We start from the raw sequence: 16,683 nt of genomic DNA, 5'->3' as shown, positions 1-16,683 counted from the left end.
TGAGTGGAGACAGGAAGCCAGTCGAGGCCCCCAGAGAAGCAGCCAAGGCTGATGCTGGTAGAGCATGTCAGCCCTTCTGCTTGGGGGGGGGGCACAAAGAAAGAAATATAGTCCCACCAAGACCCCCACCTTTAGGAGAAGACTGGCCCCTGTCTGTGAGAGAGGCCAAACCAGTGAAGAGACCCCCATTACCAGCCCCAGGGAAGCAGAAAAAGTCCATGTCTGGGGAGCTGGTGTCAGAGTCCATTCCTGGTGTCCCTGACTCAACCCAAGGTGCTCCCAACCTGCCACCTTGTAAGTCAGGTGAGAGCTCCTGCCATCTGTCTCATCTCCTGCACAACTTGGGCCAGAACAACCAAAATGCTGAACAGAGGAAGAGGCCCCCAGAAATGGCCTGCCCCGTTAAGAAGAAGACTCGAACCCTATACCGCTCAGGTAAGTCCTTGCAGGTGAGAGGAATTTGAAGGGACTGGTGCCATCTCTGTTAAAACAGTTGACAGGGGAAGAGGCTGTACAAAGAACAGCCTGGATTCTTTTAATTTTATTATTGGGGGATTAATGTTTTACATTTAACAGTAAATATAATAGTTTGTACATGCATAATATTTCTCAGTTTTCCACATAACAATACAAACCCCACTAGGTCCTCTGTCAACCTTTTTGGACCTGTATTCTTCCCACAACCCACCCCAGAGTCTTTTACTTTGGTGCAATATGCCAACTCCAGTTCAGGTTCTACTTGTGTTTTCTTTTCTTATCTTGTTTTTCAACTTCCGCCTGAGAGTGCGATCATCCCATATTCATCCTGTTTCTGACTTATTTCACTCAACATGATTTCTTGAAGCTCCATTCAAGATGGGCTGAAAACGGTGAAGTCCCTGTTTTTAATAGCTGAGTAGTAGTCTATTGTGTATCTAGACCACAACTTGCTCAGCCACTCATCTGTTGTTGGATACCTGGGTTGCTTCCAGGTTTTGGCTACTACAAATTGTGCTTCTACGAACAGAGGTGTACACAAATCAATCACACCTTAGGCTCCTCCCTGTCCATGAGCTGTTGGGCAGTATGCCAGCTCCCCCCTGCTTAATGCGTTGGTCTATTTACATAATCACTGGTTTACCTGAGACCCGCCCTGCCTGCAGGGCATTGGTTTAATCCCACTGGTTCACAATCTCTTTTTGCTCCGCCTCCTCTCCTAGTCACACCCTGTTTTCCACTGTTTAATCTCCACTGGTTTGCACTCTCTTTTCACTCCACCCTCTCTTCGTCATATCCTGTTTTCCACCCTACTATTTCCTTCTTGGGTAGTATAAATACAGATTCTTTTCTGACTAAACACACATTGGATTGCCTTCTGGCTCCGAGAGTCCCAGAGTCTCTCTCCTGCAATGCTAGCCCGGCATGAGTTCCTGATCCCTCTCCCACGCAGCAGCCTAGGTTGGCTCCAGTCGAGTTCTCTCCAACCCAGAGAACACGTGCTAGGGAAGAAGCCCCCTCAGGCTATCCCGGCAATGAGCCACACGTGCTTGCACTCACTGGTGGTTTGGTGGGTTCCTGAAGTCGTTCAAGTCCTACCTTCTTGCAGTCCCAGGTGGTCTCCTTTGGTGTTCCTAGTTGACCCTGGGGAGGAGAGGAGAGAAACACAGCTGCTGCTGCTCCATAGCCCCGCCTCCAGAAGTCCCTGAATTCTTTCTTTAAATTTATTTCTTAGACTTTTTAAATGAGTTTAAACAAAAGGGTTTTATTGATTTTTATTCCAGCCACCTCTCTCTCCTGACTTTGTTTCCTTCCTCTTCTCTCCTCTCCTTTTTCTTTTCTTTTCTTTCTTTTGCCTCCAGCATTATCGCTAGAGGCTCCGTACTTGCACTATCGGAGGCCATTTTTCCCATTTTTGTTGACCTTGTTGTTGTTATTACTATTGCTATTGCCATTGTTGTTGCCAGATGGAACAGAGAGAAATCGAGAGAGGAGGGGAAGACAGAGAGGAAGAGAGAAAGACAGACACCTGCAGACCTGCTTTATCGCTTGTGAAGCAACGCCCCTGCAGGTGGGGAGCCAGGGGTTCGAACTGGGATCCTTAACACAGGTCCTTGAGCTTCGTGCCATGTGTGCTTAACCCACCCAGCCCACCTTTTCTTTTCTTCCTTCCTTCCTTTCTCCATTTCTTCTTTGCATTACAATAGTATTTTTTACAAGCAACATTTTTGCATTTTGTCAAGTGTATCTTTTACTTCTAGTTTTTATGTTTCAAAAATCACAACAAAAATACATTAACACTGAAAAATATTGTGGATCATATCACCACATCTTTTTTCCCTCACCACTCAGACTCTTTTTGTTTTTTTTCCTTTTGTTGCCCTTGTTGTTTATCAGTGTTGTTATTATTGTTGTTATTGCTATCGTTGTTGGATAGGACAGAGAGAAATGGAGAGAGTTGGGTAAGACAGAGGGGGAGAGAAAGACAGACCCCAGCAGACCTGCTTCACCACTTGCAAAGCAACCTCCCGGGGCTTGAATGGGGTGTTTGTTTGTTTAACTTTTTAAAATAATTATCTTTACTTACTGTATAGAGACATCTAGAAGTCGAGAGAATTGGGGGAGATAGAAAGGAAGAGAGACCAAGAGACACCTGCAGCATTACTTCACACTTGTAAAGCTTTCTCTCTGCAGGTGGGGAGAGGGGGGCTCGAACCTGGGTCCTTGTGCATTGTAACATGTGCACTCAACCTGGTGCGCCACCACCCAACCCTGGGACTTTGTTTCTTAATTCTCACCTGTGAGTGAGAAATCCTCTTTGTCCTTCTCTCTCTGGCTTAATATGCTTAGTATAACCCTTTCCTGTTCCATCCATGTCATAGTGAAAGACACCATCTCCTCTTTCTCCAAGCTGAGTAGTAGTCCACTGTGTATAGATAGATAGATAACACATGTTCTTCATGTACTCATCTGACCTGGGGCACTTTAGCTGTTTTTGGATGTTGATTATTGCACACAGCTCAGATGGGTATAGGTGTGAAGATAATCTCTTTGGCTAAGTGTCTTTGTGTCCTCTGGCTAAGTCTACCCTTGACCTGTGGCCAGGTCATAACCTCTGACCCTCAGAAGGGAAAGGGAGGTTTCCTCCACAGAAGGGGACTTTGGGGTCAGTCTAGAAGGGAAAGCAGACACTCCCCTGATCCCTGTCACAGAACACAGGAAGGTGAAGGCCTATTCCGATGGGCCACAAAAACACAGGAGAGAAGGCTACAGGCCAGTGAGGCACTTAGACACAAGACTGTGGGCTCCTTCCATTTCCAGATCAACTGGAGGAGCTGGAAAGAATATTTCAAGAAGATCACTACCCAGATGGTGACAAGAGGCGGGAGATCTCCCAGGCAGTGGGAGTCACCCCCCAACGCATCATGGTAAAGTGGGGGAGGGTCTTGGCCAACGGGTGGGAGAAATGAGAGGGTGGGTGATATTTAAGAATCCAACTCCCTGGACTCTTGAGTGCAGGCAGGCGGGAGCTGGGGGGAGGCTCCTGTATGGCTGCATGTTCCCCTGAACTCTTGACTTTAGCCTTCCATGATAAAAGATGGTCCCTAACCATATAGAAGCATGCTCAAGGCCACTGACTAGCAGAGACACACCAACAATTGTGAGATACCACTTCACCTCTGTGAGAATGTCCTCTATCAGAAAGGACAGCAGCAACAAATGCTGGAGAGGTTGTGGCGTGAAAGGAACCCTTCTGTACTGCTGGTGGGAATGTCAATGGGCCCAACCCCTGTGGAGAGCAGTCTGGAGAACTCTCAGAAGGCTCTCAGTGGACCTACCCTTATGATCCTGCAATTCCTCTCCTGGGGATATATTCTAAGGAACCAAATATGCCCATCCAGAAAGATCTGTGTAATTCCTATGTTCACAGTGGCATACATTGTAATAACCCAAACTTGTTAGCAATCTAGGTGTCCAACAACAAATGAGTGGCTGAGAAAGTTGTGAGATATATATCAGCTATTGAGAATGATGAATTCCACTTCTTCTCATCTTGAATGGAGCTTGAGGAAATCACGTTAAGTGAGATAAGGTTGAAAGGGGAAGATGAATGTGCAGTGATCTCACTCATGGGCAGAACTTAAGAAACAAGAACAGAAAGGAGAAACAAAGTAAAAGTGGGTTTGGTTTATTGTAAAGCCAAGGACTCTGGGGAAGGAGGACAGGGTGAGGGGTGTGTGGGAGGAGAGGGGGGCCTGGGGGTTTTCAGTTCCTGGTACGTGATGATGGACCTAATGTGGGGGTGAGAGTGTTTAGCAGACTTCTATCATGGTGAGCTCACAAATTGTACTCATGTGCCAATAACAGTCCTTTAAAACTGTTAACCTCCTGATAAGAAAGTGAAGGAGAGGGAGTAGGGAGGTAGTGCAGTGGGTTAAGCACTGGTGGCACAAAGTGCAAGGACCAGCGTTAAGGCTCTCGATTTGAGCCCCCTGCCCCCACCTGCAGGGGAGTTGCTTCACGGGTGGCTGTGAAGCAGGTCTGCAGGTGTCTCTCTCTCTCTCTCTCTCTCCCCTTTTCTGTCTTCCCCTCTTCTCTCCATTTCTCTCTGTCCTATCCAACAATGATAACAACAGTAAAAAAAAAAAAAAAGTGAAGGAGAAGAAGGAGGAGGAGGAGAAGGAGAGGCTGAAGGAGGAAAGATGGTTCCTTTTTACCAAAGAGACATCTGATGCCGAGTACTGATGGGACCTCTAGGCTTTGTGTGGAGCTCACCCTGTCAGGTTGAGGAGCTTTGCCACAGTCTGCTCTTTCTCCAGCCTCTCAAGTGTCTCTCCCCTCCAGGTCTGGTTCCAGAATCGCAGGGCCAAGTGGAGAAAGGTGGAGAAGCTGAATGGGAAGGAAAGCCAGGACAGTCCTCCTGCAGGGCCTGCCCCCGCCCCCACCCACAGCCAGCAGCAGCAGCAGCACAGGTACCCCCACCCACTCTGCCTTCAGGCTAAGCTCCTGGGCTGCACTCTCCTGGCCAGGGTGTTGGAACGCTAGTCCTGCGGCCTGGAGTTGCTGGTCAGTATTTCAAAGGATGTTGTCCTCGCCAGCTGGGGCTGGGAAGTTCAGTGCCTTGGAGAGAGGTGGGATGTGGGAGGGAATCTGTGTTGATTTTTTTTCCCAGCACAAAGACTCAGGAAAAAAAAGAGAGACTGAAACTGAGCCCCAACAGAGTTGGGCTGTGGAATATGGCCCTGCAGCTAAGGGGGAGTGGACCAGAGGTTTGAGAACAGACTTGAACTAGACTCTAGAACTGACTGGGCACCAACCGAGTCAGAAAGACAGAGGGACAGTTTGAGGGACTCTTCAGGTCCTGCTCACCTCACTCTTTGAAGCCATGAAGAATAGCTGATTTTGACTGATTTGGGGCTTTGTTCTGAGAGCAAGTTCAGAATCACATTGCTCAGGAGGCTGAAGAGTTGGGGGTTGGGAGGGGGGAAGTGAGTTGACCCTGATATTGTTCCTGATGTCTCCAGTTCGTGTGATACCTGTGTCCAAAAAAGGGTGGTGGTCAACAAGGCTGACAAAGGTGAAGAGAGTGTGAGGCCCTGAGCAATGTGATTTTTGGTTTTTTAAAAATATTTATTTATCCCCTTTTGTTTCCCTTGTTGTTTTTATTGTTGTAGTTATTATTGTTGTTATTGATGTTGTCATTGTTGGATAGGACAGAGAAAAATGAAGAAAGGAGGGGAAGACAGAGAGGGGGAGAGAAAAACACCCGCAGACCCGCTTCACCACTTGTGAAGTGACTCCCCTGCAGGTGGGGAGCTGAGGGCTCAAACCAGGATCTGTAAGCTGGTCCTTGTGCTTTGCGCCATGTGCGTGTAACCCACTGTGCTACAGCCCAACTCCTGGCCCTGGGGTTTTACAGGGTGATTTTAGTAGGAGGCAGAGTAACCTTCCCAGGAGGGAAAGGATAAGAAAGGAGGAGAGAGGCCCCCACCAAGAACTGGGAGGGTAGGGATCCAGGCAGTGGTGCAGCAGGTTAAGCGCACATGGTGCAAAGTGCAAGGACCCGAATAAGGATCCCAGTTCAAGCCCTCGGCTCCCCACCTGCAGAGTGGTCGCTTCACAGGTGGTGAAGCAGGTTTGTAGGTATCTATCTTTCCCCTCTCTTTCTTCCTCTCCTCTCTCAGTTTCTCTCTGTCTTATCCAACAACAACAGCAACAACAACAGTAATAATAACAACAATGATAAACAACAAGGGTAACAAAAGAGAAAAAATAAATAAATAAAAGAAAATTAAAAAATATAACTGAGAGGGGTCCTCATGTTAGGTGAGGTGCCCACATTGGGCAGGAACTGGGGGCCAGGTGGCAGCTTCACATGCTTTACCCCTATTCACTCCGTCCACTCCTGATACGGTCTATGTAGACGGCTATATAGAAATCTTGTCTTCTGCACAACTGGGTGGTTGGCAGCTTTGCAGCTGTGTGTCTGTCTGACTCACGGGAACATCGTGGGTGTTTTCCGTTGATGGAAGAGCCAGAGGTTCCTGGGCTTCTGCCTGGGCCCCTGTCCCTTTGTACTGGCACTGTCCCTTTCTGTCTCGCTCTGACTGACCCCCAGTCCAGATCCTGGCTTTCCAGTGTAACAAGCTTAAATACTCTTAGGGAGGTGGGCAGTCTGGTTTGGGTTGACACACTCTAGACTCTGGGTATAGGTCTGAATGGCATTAATTGAGTTTAAATGCACTTAGCCCCTTTTTATTATTGTTGACTGTTGCTAGGGTTTCGTGATTCCTAACTGACTTTTCCAGACAGAAAGTCAGATAAAGATAGATAGATAGATAGATTAGATAGATAGATAGATAGATAGATGATAGAATGAGTCAATCCATAGAAGCCAAATTTCTCCATGGAAACAGGGGATTCAAACTTGGCAACCTAGACTACACACATGCAAGGCAACCACCTTATCCAGTGAGCTCGCTCTCTCTCTCTCTCCCTTGCTCCCTCCCTCCCTCTCTCCTCCCTCCCTCTCCCTCTCTCCTTCTCTGTCTCCTAGACCTTACTCTCTCCCTCTCTCTCTCCTAAAATTTCTCTCTCCCCCTCTCCCCCTCTCCCCCTCTCTTCCTCTCTTTCCCTCACCCTGTCTTCCTCTCTCCCACTTTGTCTGTCTCCTAGACCTTTCTATCTGCTATTTCACTGCTGCGGACTATTTAAGAAAAGTATTTCACAGGACAGGGAGAAACAGAGAGGAGGAGGGGAGGATAGAGAGGGAGAGAGACACCTGCAGACCTGATTCACTGCTTGTGAAGCTTCCCCACTGCGGTTGGGAGCCAGGAGCTTAAACCCAACCCAGGTCCTTGCACATGATAGATAACACGTGCACTCAACTGGGTGGACCCCACCCATGATTTCATTGAGACAGAGAAAGAGAGAGAGAAAGAAAACATAGTACTGGAATTTGCCTCAGTACTCCAGCACCTCCTGTGTGGTGCTGGTGGGGCTTGGGTTCAAGGCCTGGCTGGTCTCATGGCAACACACACAGGTTTCTGGGTGAGCTGTCTTCTGCACCGCTCCACTCGCTTGGAGCTACAGTGTACATTCTGTCTACCCCCAGCTCTGCCACTGAGTTCCCACCCACACTCCCCTTGGACCCGGAGCCAGGTCCCTTCCCTCCAGAGCCCTCTCTGGATGTCCCTCCAGGTAAGCTGACTACCTTCTGGAGCAGTGGCTGCTGGGAAGATAAAACGTCTGTTATGTACAGACATGGGAGTGAAAAAAAAGCCCTCTCTCCCCCACCCATGTTTTATTCCTGTGGGACTTGTTGAGGGGAACCTGGGCATGGGAGCCTTGTACCACCCCAACCTGCCTCTCCATGTCCTTGATCTCAGCCCAGCCCCCTTTGTGGACTTCTGTTCCTAGAGCCCCCCACACTGCTGATGTCGGACCAGACTGTGGCCCCAGCCCAACAGAGTGAGAATGCTCAGAGGGTTCCAGTGACCCCACTACTCTTCAGCCCTCCTCCAGTTCAAAGATCCAACCTCCCACTGTCCCTTGGCCCTGGCCACAAGCCCCAGCCTATGCCTCTGTTGCTGGAGCCACTTGGTGGGGGTGGAAGCCACAAGGAGGCTCCCTGTGGGCCCTGGGGACCAAGGTAAGGCATCAGGTGGGGATGGCCACTTGAGTTGTCTTGGTGTTGTGGGTCATTTGAGTTGTTGGGAAGGGTTGTGGTTCAAAAATCCCAGGAATGGAATGGAATGGTGGCGTGTACGCTCAACCGGGTGTGCCACCACCTGGTCCTTAGTGGAGTGGGGTGGAGCGGTGTGCAACGGAATGGAATCTTTTAATGGAAAGACAACTGGTAAATTGGGAAACTAGATAGCACAGGCTGAGTAGCTAACTTCAGAAAAGGAAGTGTGTGTGTGTGTGTGTGTGTGTGTGTGTGTGTGTGTGCGTGCATGTGTTTGTGCGTGTGCGTGTGCGTGTGCGTGTGCACGTATCTATCTGATTTCACACCAAGTGGAGTTAGAGTGAAACAACAGTTTATTCATGCACAGGAGTTTCCCAGGAGAACCTATGCATATTAATGAGGGGTGAGGATGGGCACTTGGTAGCTGGAGTTCTATACAGTGATCATAGTGAGTGTGTTCAGGAAACGGTGGGAAAGTCTCACAAGGGCATATCTACAGGTCAGGAAGGATTCCATCTTGCAGCCTTAGACACTTAGACATCCAGTTCTGCTCTGCCTAGTGTCTGGGGTCTTTATCAATCAGGGGTCTTTCTTGGTTTCATTAAAGAATTTGACAGTTGAAGTTGCTCCTAAGGAGAGATTGTCACATAATGCAAACCTTAAGCCTGGTGTGTATGTGTGTGTGTGTACACACACACACACACACACACACACACAGGATTTTTTTTTTTTTTGTCTTTTGTTTTGCCTCCTTAGTTCAGAGAGCCTGTCTGCCTGTCTCAGCTTTGATCAGAAGGAATGTGGGCAGAGTTGTGTAGTATTTTGGCTGTGACAGGGGAAATTAAGATGGACCTGGGGAGGGAAGGAAGGGGCTAACTGAGAGAGAACTGTGGAGCAGCCAATGTGATGTGAATTCAGAGAACCCATGGGTGGGCAGACCCCACCATGAGAGAGAGCTCACCTGGGAAGGTCCCTGCTTGCCAACTGTGCTCAAGGCTCCGGGGGAGTCTGTCTTCCAGTGGTGTCTTTGCTTCCTTGTCTCTGTCTCTGTCTGGGCAAGTTAGCTCCAGGCAGTGAAATTCCAGTGATGACCAGCCATCGCCAACAACAATAACAAATGGGGCTGGGGTGAAAATTCCCAAAGTGGAACACAGAACTTTCTTGCTTGCCTGTGGGTCTAGACTTGATTCCCCGCAATGCCAGCAACCAGAGCTGAGCGCTTGACTTGCCTAACCACCTCCTTGGCCATAGGAGTACCTTAGTTTTTGTTTTGGTTTTTTTTTTGTAAGATTGATTTATTTTTAGGCTAGGAAGACAGCATAATAATTATGCAAACAGTTGTCATGCCTGGCAATCTGAGATCTCGGGTTCAATCCCTTACATCACCATAAACCAGAACTGAGCATTACATTGGGAATATATATATATATATTTTTTTTTTCAAGAGAGAAAGAGGGGGGGCAAGCAGTGGCACACCCAGTTAAAAGCACATATACTGGGAGTCGCTCAGTAGTGCAGCAAGTTAAGTGCAGATGGTGCAAAGCGCAAGGACCGGCATAAGGATCCCAGTTTGAGCCCCTGGTTCCCCATGTGCAGGGGAGTTGCCTCACAGGTGGTGAAGCAGGTCTGCAGGTGTCTATCTTTCCCTCCCTTTTTCTGTCTTCCCCTCCTCTCTCCATTTCTCACTGTCCTATCTAACAGTGACAACAACAACAATAATAACTATAATAACAGTATGAAAACAAAGGCAACAAAAGGGAAAATAAATAAAAATACAATAAAAAAGCACATATACTAAGCACAAGGATCCAGGTTCAAGCAGTGAAGCAGGTCTGCAGGTGTCTTATCTTTTTCTCTCCCCATCTCCCCTCTCCTCTCAATTTCTCTGTGTCCTATCAAATAAAATGGGGGAAAATGTTATCTCCAGACCAGTAGATTCTTAGGGCTGGCACCGAGCCCCAGTGATAACCCTGGTGGCGGAGAGAGAGAGAGAGAGAGAGAGAGAGAGAGAGAGCTTTTTCTCTCACATGAAAACAAAGCTTAAGAAAACACAGGCACTGGGCAGTACAGTCCTAGAGTACACATGTGTAAGGGTCCAGGGTTCAAGCCCTCAGTCCTTGCAGGTAGAAAGCTTCACAAGTGGTGAAGCAGTACTGTAGGTGTGTCTTTCTTTCTCTCTCTTTCTGCCACCTCCTCCTCTCTCAACTTCTCTCATTCTCTATGCAAAAATAAATAAACCAGCAAACAAAAGAAAAGAAAACACATAGATCTGGGTTGCAAAGGATTTGGAATGCCAGAGAACAGAAATCCAGCGTGAGGAATGAGGAGAGGGAGAGAAGGAGGCAGCAGCAGGGCTGTAAGCCTCGACTCATGGATACGGGGAGAGAGGGTGAAGAGATGGAGCTAGAATATGGAGGTCCCTTTTGACTCTCACTAACTCCTCTGTCTCCACAGCCTCACGCCGCCACCCACCTGTTCATACCTGGAAGAGTCCGAACCCTGCGATTATCAGCACAGCAGCTACTTGGGGCCCTTCCAGTTCCCCTCAACTCTGCAGAACCAAGGCTTCCAACCCCCCCAGCCCCAGTTTCCCTTCCTCCCTCCCTTCCCCTCCTTCCACATGCCCAGTTCCCTGACTCCTCCACTGCTGGATGAACTCTTCCCCTTGCCTCATGGTTCCAGTGGGGCCACCTCACAGGGCTACTTCCAGGGGTCTCCCTCAGGGCAGATGCTGCTGCAACCCCCTACTGGGAATCCTGGTGAGTGGGGGCAGACAAGGAAGTAGGCTGGGTGCTTGGGCAGACAGAGGGCGCTGGGTTTACAGGGACCACTTCCTCTCGTACCTTGCTTTTGCTTTTTTTTTTTTTTTTTATGTATTTTGGATAGAGACAGAAGTTGAGAAGAAAGGGAAAGCTAGAGAAGAAGTAAGAGAGAGAGTGAGAGAGAGAGAAAGAGAGAGACCTGCAATACTGCTTCACTGCGCATATGGGGACCAGGGGTTGAGCTCAGGTCCTTTCTCACTATAATGTGTGTGCTCAGCCAGGTGCACCACCAGCCGGCCTGTCCCTGCTTTTTTCGGTTCAGCAAACCTCATTCTAGTTTCTTGGAGGCTGCAGAGCAGGGGGAATGGGCAGGAGAGCTCTGGACTCTGGATTGAGGAAAACCCAAGCTGGGAAGTTCAGCCCAGACCACGGGTTGGTCTCCTGGGCTCTGAAATGGAAGCAGTATCCCTAAACCCAGGGAGTTGAGAAGAGTAGTGAGCAAGAATCTAGGCATAAGGTCCAGGGCAGGTAGTTTCCACATTCTGAAGGGCCTCTTGTGTCTCTGAAATCCTGGAGGCCAACCTCTAAGGAGACTGCATTCTGGCAGAAATAGAACAATCAAGCCAAGATAACAATAACAAGACAAGACTATCAACAGTGAAGAAAGGGGGTCCCAGGCATGGATGCACCTGGTTAAACACCATAATACTAAGTGCAAGGACCTTACAAGGGTTTGGCTTCAAGCCCCTGGCTCCCCACCAGAAACAGGGATGCTTCACAAGCAGTGAGGTAGGTCTAGAGATGTCTGTCTGTCTCTCCCCTCTCTATCTCCCCCTCCTCTCTCAATGTCTCTCTGTTCTATCTAAGAAAATGGAAAAAAAATGCCCTCCAGGAGCAGTGGCCTCATAGTGCTGGCACTGAGCCCTAGGAATAACGCTGGAGGCAAACAAAAACAAACAAGGAGTGAAAAACCAGGAGAGTGGTTAGAAGTATGAAAGGAAGGAAAGAGGCAGGCTAAAGAAGGAAGGAGAAGGGAGGGAAGGAACTTGGACTTTTTTTTTTTTTTCCGAACCCAAGGCCAATAGATTTTGTTACTTCATGTTCAGAAAATGTTAATGCATTCAGTGTCTCCACAGGCCAGTTTATACAGATAGACGCTGTTTCTTGCACAACTTAAATGTAAAGGTGATGCCCCAGTATAGGGGATATTTATGTCTTTGCTTTTATGAACTTGACCCAGACTGAGAACAAGCAGTCAGACACACACACACACACACACACACACACACACACACACACACACACACACACACACACACACACACACAGAGAGAGAGAGCTTTTGATCTAAGTGTTACTGCTCTGAGCAAGTTCTTCCTGAGGGATCCTATCTCCATGTAGCTTATGTGAGAGGACACTGGGACTGCCCCACCCATGTGTGGGCCACTCTGTCTAGATGTTTCTAGACCATAGGACCGCATGACAGCTGCACACCTAGTTCTGGGGTAGGGAGAGGACCCTTGTTCTACTGTTTGACTTGGATATGGCTCCAGGGTCCTAACTCCATGTTTCTGAGGAAGGGGACTACTACACAGAGGCTGATCTCTTTAATCCTGTCAAAATCTCTCTCTCTGCCCCTCCCTCCACAGGTGCAGTACCCTGGAATGATCCCTTCCTGCCAGAACTGCCCTTTCTCAGTCCTTTCTGCCCATCAACTCTGGGCCAGCCCCCAGGAGGGGACAGCTACTTCCCAGATCTGTTTCCAGTTCCGTGTGCTCCAGATGTGAGCAGACATCCTTCCCCCGGCCACCCCCAGCTGCCTGAGGGAACTTGGCCTTTACCCAACAAAGCCTTAGAGGACCAGCAGCTGCCTGGCACCTCCAAGGAGCAGTCTTTAGCACCAAAGGAAGACCAAGAAAAAGACAAGCATGGCCATGCTTCCTAGCCACCAGGGAGTGGCAAGAGGCTGTTCTCTGGAAGCCCACAGTAGCTAAGAGAAAAGACTGTGGACTCTGTCCACTATACTCAATGATGACACCCTCCCCCGTCCCCCCACCCACGTGGTCTCATCTCAGTGGACACTCACGTGAGAAAGAAGATGGTGAGAAAGAAGATGGTGGTCCAGAACAAAGAGTCCTTTCTGTAGTCCTGAATGGTGTTAGATTTGTTTTTGTTTCCTTTCTTTATGAGATTTCTGAGCCAGAGAAGCTGTTGTAAAGAGTAAACTTGGGTCTCCTGCTGTCATTCTGTGGCTCCTGTTTACACTTAGCTCTTCTCTGCCCTCCATTCAGCTGACCAGCTGTGCACTGGAGGCCTGAGTGTCCCAGGTGTGACCACACGGAACCTGGCATTCACCCTGGGCCCCTGCAACAGTCTCTCCTCCTACAGGAGGAACTGGAGAGTTCAGGCCATCCATTATAGACCATGTTCTAGTTCTGAACCCAGACCTGCACCCCAGCAAACCTGAGCACCACCCCCCAGCCTCTCTCTGGAATCCAGGTCCTGGTGGCTTAATATTTAAAGTGAAGCCTGATGATTTTTTTTTTTTTATCATGTCTTGAGTATTGTGAACTGTGACCTACTTTCCAAAACTCAAAACTATATTCCCGGGGAGAATGTAGGAAGAGCAGGAAGTGCTCACAGGAGAGGAGGGGAGATGAGCAGCTCTGTCCTACATGAGAGCAGTGCCACAGTGACCCCAGTGTCTGGTCTCAGAGCCCTCACTGCACCAGTTAGAAGTATTTTGTGTCTTTTGTGTATATGGCTCCCACTCCAGCTTGCCAAGGCACCAAAAGGTTCATTGGTGGTGCATTGAAATAGCACCTAAAAGGACAGTTGGCATTCTCTACTCATTGACAGACTAATTTGTTTGTTTGTTTCTCTGTTGGCTTGCTTGCCACCAAGTTGATTGTTGGGGCTTGGTGCCTGCATTATGCATCCATTGACCCAGCTGTCCCCCACCCACCTCCTTTTTCTCTTATTTATATACACAGAAAGAAATCGAAATGGGAGGGGAAGACAAAGAGAAAGATAGAGACCTGCAGCACTCGTTCACTACTTGTGAAGCTTCCTCTCTGCAGGTGGGGACCAGGAGCTTGAACCTGGGTCCTTGTACATTGTAATATGGGTATTGTAATGTATGCACTGCCACCTGAGCCTCCAGAGTCCACTTTGACAAATTATTTTTGTCAAAATGAGAATTTTGCCATCTCTCTCTCTCTCTCTCTCTCTGTCTCTTACCCCCAGGGTTATCACTGGGGCTCGATGCCAGCACTATAAATCCACTGCTCCTGATGGCCATTTTTTTCCATTTTATTGGATGGACAGAGAGAAATTGAGAGAGGAGGGGGGATAAAGAAGGAGAGACAAAGATACCTGCAGATCTGCTTCTCCTCTTAGGAAGCCCCCCCCCCCCCCACAGGTAGGGAGCTGGAAACTCGAACCCGGTCTTTCTGTGGGTTCTTTTGCCAGGTGTGCCACTCAATGCCTGGCTCTGAGAGGAGAGGTTTTCTCTAACCAGATGATTTCACTCATATAGAATATAGAGAATTAAAAACCATGAAATATATATATATATATCTCCAACCTATATCCATGATTACCACTGGAGGAGTGTGGGCATGGAACTTTGGAAATGGGAAGGGTGTACAATTATGCCCTTATTGTAATCTTGTAAATCACTAATAAAAATGGATTAAAAACACACACACAAAGGTGGGAGTTGAGAGACAAGAGGAATGAAGTAAAAGAGTAGTTAGATGAATGCAAGTAGTTAGATGAGTGTTTAAGAAAGTAAGAAAGGACACAGAGGCAGCAGAGAGGAGCCTTTTGGCCTTTTGGAAGCATGCACAGGAAATTAAAAAAAATCACGAGGAACCAGAGTTCAACACTTGACTTGAATGTGAGAGGGATATATATATCCCACTCACATTCATGTGTGGGGTCAAACTCCCGGGTCTCACACATACACAGGATGCACTCTGCCTTCTGAGTCCTCTTCTTGGTAGCCAGGACTGCTAGGTTACCTCCCCCATGGTTACCCTTTGAGACTGGGTGCTAATCTAGGACTCTTGTATTGGGTGGTGGCAGAGAAGGGGGAAACAGGCTGGCTTGCCCACAGTGGAGAACACAAACATGGTCAGGAGCTCAGGAAGACAGGGCACTCATAAGGTGAAGTCCGTCCATGTGTCCAGCCTTCTTGCCCCATTTACCAGAGCGAAGTGGGAGCCATGGTGATGTTGAAGAACTGCCTTTGAGTCTTTGGTGATAAGCTTAGGATTGTTGACAAATATCAGTTAGATCTGGTTGGTTCCATGTGTCTGATTCTACTGGGTGCATCAGACCCAAAGATAATAACAGAGGTGAACATTGATATGTACAGAAAGGGAAGGGAAGATGAGTCTGGAGTCTGGAGCGGACCAGAGTGATGACTAGAAAGTAGAGACAGACTGTGGAAAACACACTGACTGGCAGGTACTAGAGGATAATGGAAAGCTCGAGGATAAAAATCGATCCTGAGGTAACATAAGAGGAAAATGATGGCCATACCTGGAGGTTGTGGGCAAAAATATGAGAGTCCAAGATGAGAAAACTAATATTAAGAAGGAAACAAAAGAAAGGCCAGGGAAGGAGTATGGAGATTCTATGTCGAAGATAAAATGGGACACAAAGAAAGCAGAGAAAGGTGGTGATGACTCAGGAAGATAAATAAAAAATGGGGGAAAGAGACCTGGTGGTAAAGCTCAATATTTTTGAAGAGGAATGTTGCTCAACTGAGTCTTATAAATTAATAATAAAAAGATAAGTCACAGGACATATATACAATGGAGAACTACTGAGTAGCTATAAAAGACTATTGTCTTTTAGACAAACTGAATTAAACTGACAGAGATAATGATGGACAACTAACTAGATCATTTCACTCATGGAATACAGAGAATTAAAAAACATGAATTTGAATATATATATATTCAACCTATATCAGTGATCTTGGGAGAATTATGATAGTTACCCCTGGATGAGTGTGGGGCATGGAACTTTGGAGGTGGGAAGGGTGTACAATTATGCCCTTATTGTAATCTTGTAAATCACTAGTAAAAATGGATTAAAAACACACACAAAAAAGGTAGGAGTTGAGAGATAAGAGGAATGAAGTGAAAGAGTAGTTAGATGAATGCAAGTGCTTAAGAAAGTAAGAAAGGATACAGAGCCAGCAGAGAGGAGCCTTTTGGAAGCATGCACAGGAAATAACAACAAAAAATTATGAAGGGAGTCGAGCAGTAGTGCAGCAGGTTAAGTGCACATGTAGCAAAGTGCAAGGACCGGCATAAGGATCCCAGTTCGAGCCCCTGGCTCCCCACCTGTAGGGGAGTCCTTTCACAAGCGGTGAAGCAGATCTGCAGATGTCTGTCATTCTCTCCCCCCTCTGTCTTCCTCTCCTCTCTCCATTTCTGTCTGTCCTATCCCACAACGATGACATCAATAACAACAACATTAATAACTACAACAATCAAAAACAGGCAACAAAAGGGAAAATAATAATAGAAAAATATGAGGAACCAAAGAGTTCAGCTTGACTTGAATGTGAGAGGGAAGTGTATAAACAGTAAGATAGAGCATATGTTCACATATATCCATAAATTCAGGCAAAATATATACCTGAATGCAAAAGTACACAATAGTCTGCAGTGAGTCAGTATAAAGTTCATAATGAAATAGTGTCTACTTAGACTTAGATACCCTCCTCACCTACTTCCT

The 16,683-nt window shown here is 47.6% G+C and overlaps 1 protein-coding gene across 1 annotated transcript; it reads left to right on the top strand.

Annotated features, from left to right (window-relative positions):
* Positions 1 to 218: 218 nt before the first annotated feature.
* On the top strand, positions 219 to 12,871 carry NOBOX (NOBOX oogenesis homeobox). The gene is made up of 7 exons (XM_007522375.1): positions 219 to 435; positions 3,298 to 3,404; positions 4,822 to 4,949; positions 7,592 to 7,677; positions 7,897 to 8,128; positions 10,619 to 10,923; positions 12,576 to 12,871. Exons 1-7 carry the CDS (start codon positions 219 to 221, stop codon positions 12,869 to 12,871), a joined length of 1,371 nt encoding a protein of 456 aa, XP_007522437.1.
* The last annotated feature ends 3,812 nt before the right edge of the window (positions 12,872 to 16,683 follow it).

This window comes from Erinaceus europaeus, chromosome 8, assembly GCF_950295315.1.
Source record: "Erinaceus europaeus chromosome 8, mEriEur2.1, whole genome shotgun sequence".
NCBI lineage: Eukaryota > Metazoa > Chordata > Mammalia > Eulipotyphla > Erinaceidae > Erinaceus > Erinaceus europaeus.
The sequence above is the reverse complement of the archived record's forward strand: the minus strand, read 5'-3'. Positions and strand labels throughout refer to the sequence as shown.

What these genes read in the sequence shown, in the direction of transcription:
- NOBOX (XM_007522375.1), top strand. Translation starts at nt 219, where the DNA reads ATGTCTGGGGAGCTGGTGTCAGAGTCCATTCCTGGTGTCCCTGACTCA. An exon ending in CAGCAGCAGCAGCAGCACAG is followed by an intron (nt 4,950 to 7,591) that starts GTACCCCCACCC and finishes GTCTACCCCCAG; the next exon opens with CTCTGCCACTGAGTTCCCAC. An exon ending in ACCCCCTACTGGGAATCCTG is followed by an intron (nt 10,924 to 12,575) that starts GTGAGTGGGGGC and finishes CTCCCTCCACAG; the next exon opens with GTGCAGTACCCTGGAATGAT.